This window comes from Nicotiana tomentosiformis, unplaced genomic scaffold (assembly GCF_000390325.3).
Source record: "Nicotiana tomentosiformis unplaced genomic scaffold, ASM39032v3 Un00101, whole genome shotgun sequence".
Taxonomy (NCBI): Eukaryota; Viridiplantae; Streptophyta; class Magnoliopsida; order Solanales; family Solanaceae; genus Nicotiana; species Nicotiana tomentosiformis.
The window spans coordinates 25,831-31,720 of NW_027174660.1; the positions used below are offsets into that span (position 1 = coordinate 25,831).

General features: G+C 37.5%; 1 protein-coding gene across 3 annotated transcripts; it reads left to right on the plus strand.

The window, feature by feature from the left end:
- Positions 1-406: 406 nt before the first annotated feature.
- Positions 407-4,356, plus strand: LOC104105335 (tropinone reductase homolog At5g06060-like). Of its 3 annotated transcripts, XM_009613599.4 has the most exons (6): positions 410-595; positions 673-880; positions 1,832-2,048; positions 2,320-2,426; positions 2,962-3,169; positions 4,048-4,356. In XM_009613599.4, exons 1-5 carry the CDS (start codon positions 507-509, stop codon positions 3,136-3,138), a joined length of 798 nt encoding a protein of 265 aa, XP_009611894.1. In that variant the 5' UTR covers positions 410-506; the 3' UTR covers positions 3,139-3,169; positions 4,048-4,356. The 3 variants fall into 3 exon arrangements, with proteins under 3 accessions (XP_009611895.1, XP_009611894.1, XP_033514350.1); XM_033658459.2 differs by lacking the exon at positions 4,048-4,356 and having other exon boundaries at positions 2,962-3,398; XM_009613600.4 differs by lacking the exons at positions 2,320-2,426; positions 4,048-4,356 and having other exon boundaries at positions 407-595; positions 2,962-3,398.
- Positions 4,357-5,890: the final 1,534 nt, after the last annotated feature.

The window sequence follows — 5,890 nt, forward strand, 5'->3', positions numbered from 1 at the left end:
TTGACTATTATTTTTTGAAGCGATTAAAAATATTGATTTCCCAAACATTTAAGGGCATTGTCCCCTTTCCTTTATTCAGGTTTAAATAATACAACAGTAAAACAATAGGAGAAGTTTCATCAATAATAACACAACATAAAAAGAATAAGCAGAATAATTATCATTAGCTATCATTTTAGAAAACTTAAGCCACGTTTATTCCATCACAACTAAAATTTAAGAAATACAAGACAGGGCGGATTACGTTGTCCGTTTTGTGGTGCCGGCTGGTCCACCTAACGCAATACTCCAAAATCTGCCTCTTGGAGTTTGCAAAGTTCTGAAAATTTAAAAGATTCTCGTACTACTATACTAAAATTTAGTGGCAAACAAGATAAAGTACATAAATTTGTGTAACGTGTTTTAGAACACTAATTTTAAAAATCTTTCTTTCTTTTTAAACGTCATATTCATTCAAATAAGACTTCATAAATGGAACAGCCGAACTAAAGCTAAGAAAGAGCTCAATGGCGAAGGTAGCAGCGTTTGCAAAAAGCTCCAGATGGTCACTTAATGGTTTGGCCGCTCTTGTCACTGGCGGCACTTCTGGAATTGGGTAAAGATTTTAATTTTCTGTCGTAAAAATTTATTATACTGTCAGTTCATATAACTTACTGTAAATCTTTTTTATAGACATGCAGTTGTTGAGGAGCTAGCTGGACTTGGTGCTAAAGTGTATACATGTTCGAAGACAGAATCAGAGCTAAATGAACCAATGCAAGATTGGGCAGACAGAGGAATTCAAGTCAAAGGTTCAGCTTGTGATGTAACTTGTAGAGAGCAAAGAGTTGAGCTCATGAATAAAGTTTCCTCTGCATTCGATGGAAAACTCAACATTCTTGTAAGACTATATATGATTCCATCTTCTTATTACTAGTTGTTGGTTAGATCTTTCCCCCACACACACAAACGCATGTATTTTTACAATCTATAGGCTAAGGTTGACATAGTAAGCGAGCAGAAGCCAATTCAGGATTTTAACTGATAGGTTCAGCCTTTTAAGTTTAACTTATTATACTTTTAAAATTATGATACTCAGATCTAGTATTTGTTGAAATTTTTAGTGGTTTTATAAATTTATACACATGTCGAGAATATTAGGTTTGGATGAATCCGATGCCGAAGATCTGCACCTGTTGGTGAGGATTCATATCAAGGGCGGATCTAGTGAATAAGCTATGGATCCATTTGAGCCTCGTAGCTTTGGCTTAGACCTATATATGTTTTAAAAAATCCACCACCAACAACAACATACCGAGTATTATCTCACACTGTGGGGTTTGGGGAGGGTAGTGTGTACGCATACCTTACCCCTACCTTGTGAGGATAGAGAGGTTATTTCAATAGACCCTCGGCACTAAAAACTCCACTAAATAAATTATAAATAGTAGATTCTAGACCTAGTAAATCACATGGAATGTGGTAGAATTTCGATCCAACTGTTCAAATCCTGGATCAGCCCCTGATCCATTATGCTGATCGGTCTAACTTACTTGGATTGAGACGTATTAATTGTTGTCTTCATAGAAAGATTCGATATCGACAAAAAGACCAATCCGATCGAGTTGCTATTCTAGTAGGGCAGACGACTCCTGATTGTTGAGTATGTTGGAGGATTAAGGGGAAATTGAAAGAGCTGCTTTAGTTTCTTGGAGAAGAACGAAATTAAGAGATCAAACGGTGGAATTCTTACGTTGCCTTAGATATGCTGGTTACGAAAAAAACATTTAATTTTCAGACAATATAGAACTATTTAGTTTTGACTAAGTTGTTACCATATCTTTTACTGTAGATAAACAATGTTGGAACAAACATTTGGAAGCCCTCTATCAAATATACAGCAGAAGACTATTCCCATATGATGGCTACCAATTTAGAATCTTCATTCCATCTCTCTCAACTTGCTCATCCTCTCCTGAAATCATCTGGAGCTGGAAGTATTGTTTTCACGTCCTCTGTTGCTGGTCTTGTCCACGTGTCCGGCACCTCTATTTATGGAGCAACAAAAGGTACTATACTCATCCTTCTATATAGGGAAAGACAGTCTTGAATTTGGTATAAACACATGGTGCGAGTAAGTTTTTACTCTGTATTTGTACCATCTTCCTTTGAATCATTGAACAATGGGAAATAATGTGCCAAAGGATTAGCTCTTTCTTCTTATGCATGCATGCTTTTACCCTGTATTCATACCATCTTTGTTTCATAATCGAATAACGGGAAATAATGTGCTAAAAGAATAGCTCTTTCTTCTTACTACTATTTGACTGATGATGGCAGCTGGGATGATTCAGCTTACACGAAATTTGGCTTGTGAATGGGGAAAAGATGGTATTCGGGTTAATGCCGTTGCGCCATGGTACACAAAGACACCACTCGTGAAAGATGTAATATTCTCCTCCTATTATGCGGGTTCAAGGAATTCATTGTTGAAATATATGACCATCTCATTTAAAAGTTTAAGCTGTTAGAGAGAGCATACTTCTATTTACTTAACTATGTCTTCAACACACCCCTCACGTGCAGGCTTAATTCTTTTTTGATGAGTCAAGCACGTGGACTTAATTCTGACTCCAACTCAGGCTTCTGCCTGCTCTGATACCATATTAATCATATATCAACACTCATTGCATTCAGTCCGAACTAAGTAAATACATGTACATCCATTAAAATCAATATCTGCCTGAGTAAAACATACTTTGATGCTAACAGAAAGTCATACTCCACATCCAAGCAGGGAGTTGCTATTGACACTTAACTTATAGTCATTTAACAATTCCTCTAAGTTGGGTTTGGTGCATGTCAAAATTCCGAGAAGATTGCAAATACTTTGTCATTAAAAAATTGTTACTACTATCTAACTTATCACTAGAGTATACTATTAAATCAATGATGAATTTGATGGCTTTATATTCATCACAGGTGCTCAAGGATAAAGCATTTTTGGATGAGTTAATAGCAAGAACTCCTCTTCGGCGTCCAGGAGAAGTTGAAGAAGTTTCATCCGTCGTAGCTTATCTTTGTCTTCCTGGCGCTTCCTACGTCACTGGCCAGGTTATAGCCGTAGACGGAGGATTCACTGTTTATGGGTTCCAATAGACAGATTATCAAGAGTTCTATGTTTGAAATGGTATTTTCTCTTTTTCAGTGTTTTTTCAAGTGTGATGATCCAGTTGAAAGTTGAAACTATCACAAATAAAAAGTCTTGATCATATCAACATGTTAGATTTGATGCAGCATTTGCTCATCTTAAGTGTTTCTGGTGTGTTAGACGAGCGATATTGTACTGAAGATATAATAACTTCAGAACACGCATTATATCTTTTACATGTCAATTTTCATAGAATCCATCTTGCTTAGTTCTTTCTTTCATTATACAATAACATTACATCCGCTGGAACCCCATATCATGGTTCAGAATTGTATACGGTTAAAATCGAATTTGCCCTTCGTACGACTAATCAAGATTGGAGCATAATGGACCGAGGTTCGTCATTATAAACATCGAGCTGTGATGTGAAGTTGGAAGGTCGGGCTCGATACCCAGAGACCGATCAGTACCGAGATCAAGTCAAAGTCGACCCCGGGATCCAGAGACCGACCAAGATCGAGATCAGCGACCGATCGAGCTCGAGATCGACCAAGATCCAGATCCAGAGATCGAGTCAATATCGAGCTCGAGACTCAGTGACCGACCAATACCGAGACCAACCAAGATCGAGATCGAGCCAAGAAACAAAGAGCCGTTGTAGCCGCACTAGGGAAGAGAATTTCGGCGGAAATCAAGGAAAAACTAATTAACTAATCTATCATGGGATCCCCACTATATATTTTTAATTATATCCAAAGTAGGATTCCTCCACAATATTAAGAGTGGCTATTATTTGTGATGATAGACTACAATTACGTATTTTATTCCCTTATTACACTCTAATTTACTGCACTTTAATTGAGTTTGAGCTTTAATCGCTAGTGTTTTGCACTAATTGTGTATTTTATGCCTTGTAGGGGTGATTCCGAACTATGTAAATGTTATGGAATGAATTCAAGTGATTTGGAGCTTTGATGTCTGAGTAAAAGCCCAAGGAATTAAGCCGGTATCGTATTCGAGGATCAACGGATGATAAGGCAACGAAACGAAGAATCAAACAGGCATATTGTGCATTGTCTAGTAACATACACATAACTTTTCGCTCAGAACTCCGTTCAGTCTCCACAATATATTTTTAGAAAGTTAATTTAAAGGGTTACAACTTTCATGTTTTACGTTGTTTCAAATTCCCAACAGAACAGAGTGAAAAGTGCGCGGCAAGTGCGCGGCCGCGCACTAACCGCGCATATGGGGCAGAAAGTGTGAAAAGTGCGCGGCTAAGTGCACGGGCACACTTCCAGGTGCGCGGCCGCGCACGTCCTGTCCGGAAAAAGTGTCCTTTTTCACGTAGGAGAAGGTATAATTGTTTGAACCCGACCCTACTTGGTATATATACATGGAAAAATGGTATTTTGAGGACTTTTGACACACTTTGGACCTAAGGAGGCAAGAACATATTAGGAGCAAGGCGGAGAATTCTTCTACGAGTTTTTCACTTCCTTCTTCCTATTTTCATTATTGGTTATGAATTCTAGTATTGTAATTTTGCATACTATTATGAATAGCTAATTTGTTATTTAGGGTTTTGATGGAACCTTTTGTAGGATAAATTCTTGTTATGTTTTTATATAATTGAGCTGTTGGATTTTTCTACTTGTTCAACTACGTATTTTTTGTGGTTGGTTGAAGAGCTCTCAATCGACTGTGCCTATTTAGTATGTATTACTCGGAAGAAAGTGCATATTTAGGTAGTTGTTGAACAACATCACTCCTAACGTATATGAGGGATCAATACGGAGGGTTTAAAGGTGGGATTAGAAATAACGAAACCTTGGTGCGATCCGAGTGAGCCGTAACTTAGTGCTAGCTAGCGTAGTTTGGAAGAATATGTCTAGTAAATTGTGGTAGTTACTCGGGAGAGAATTACGACACTCAGAGCACTCATTATCGGTAGAGAATACTTAGGCAGAATTATAGAAGACGTAGAGGGAAGGATTCCGACAATTGGGGAAATCATATCTCGAGACCTCCTTAATCGTTTCTCCAACCCGTAGTATCTTTAGTTGTTAATCTACTACTTTAATTATTTAGTTAATTAGATATAAGAATCTTAATATTTATAACTTAGAAATTGTTCGAGATTATCTTCTTAGTGGTAGTCAACAACTGTAGCTAAGCCTTAGTTCTCTGTGGGATTCGACTCCGGACTTGTAAACCGGATTATATTTGCAGCGACCGCTTAGCCCTTTTTTTAAGGCATAGTTGGGCGTGATCAAATTTTGGCGCCGTTGCCGGGGAATTAACGGTGTAGCTAGAGGTGTACATATTTCTAGGTTGTAAGTTTGAACTTTTATTTTTGTTTTCTTGTATTTGATTATTTTTTTAAAAAAAAAAATATTTTTGATCTGAGAGACATGGCATCTTGGAATTATGAAAGTTTTGATGTTGGTAATTCTATTTTTGATCCTCCTTATGTATATTGTGGAGGAAACCACCCATTGCAAAATTGTCAAAATATTTTCGAGAGCGAGTTATGTGCACCAACTCAATCTTATGTGTGAAATGTGTGTGATATGTGTGGTGGTCAAGATGGTCACTTTCATGGTTGTGATTATATGTCTTATCCTCCCCCAACCCCTTACTATGATGGTTCTACTTTTTCTGGAAAAGTTAATTGCCACGACCCAAAATCTAACCATAGTCGTGATGGAGCCTATCGTGTTACAAGGCAAGCCTATTTCCCAAAATATTACTACTAAA

Excerpts from the sequence above, each read along its gene's own strand:
- LOC104105335 (XM_009613599.4), top strand. The coding sequence starts at position 507 with ATGGCGAAGGTAGCAGCGTTTGCAAAAAGCTCCAGATGGTCACTTAAT. Across the intron at positions 2,049-2,319 it reads TATTTATGGAGCAACAAAAG|CTGGGATGATTCAGCTTACA; the intron begins GTACTATACTCA and ends TGATGATGGCAG. Across the intron at positions 2,427-2,961 it reads AGACACCACTCGTGAAAGAT|GTGCTCAAGGATAAAGCATT; the intron begins GTAATATTCTCC and ends TATTCATCACAG.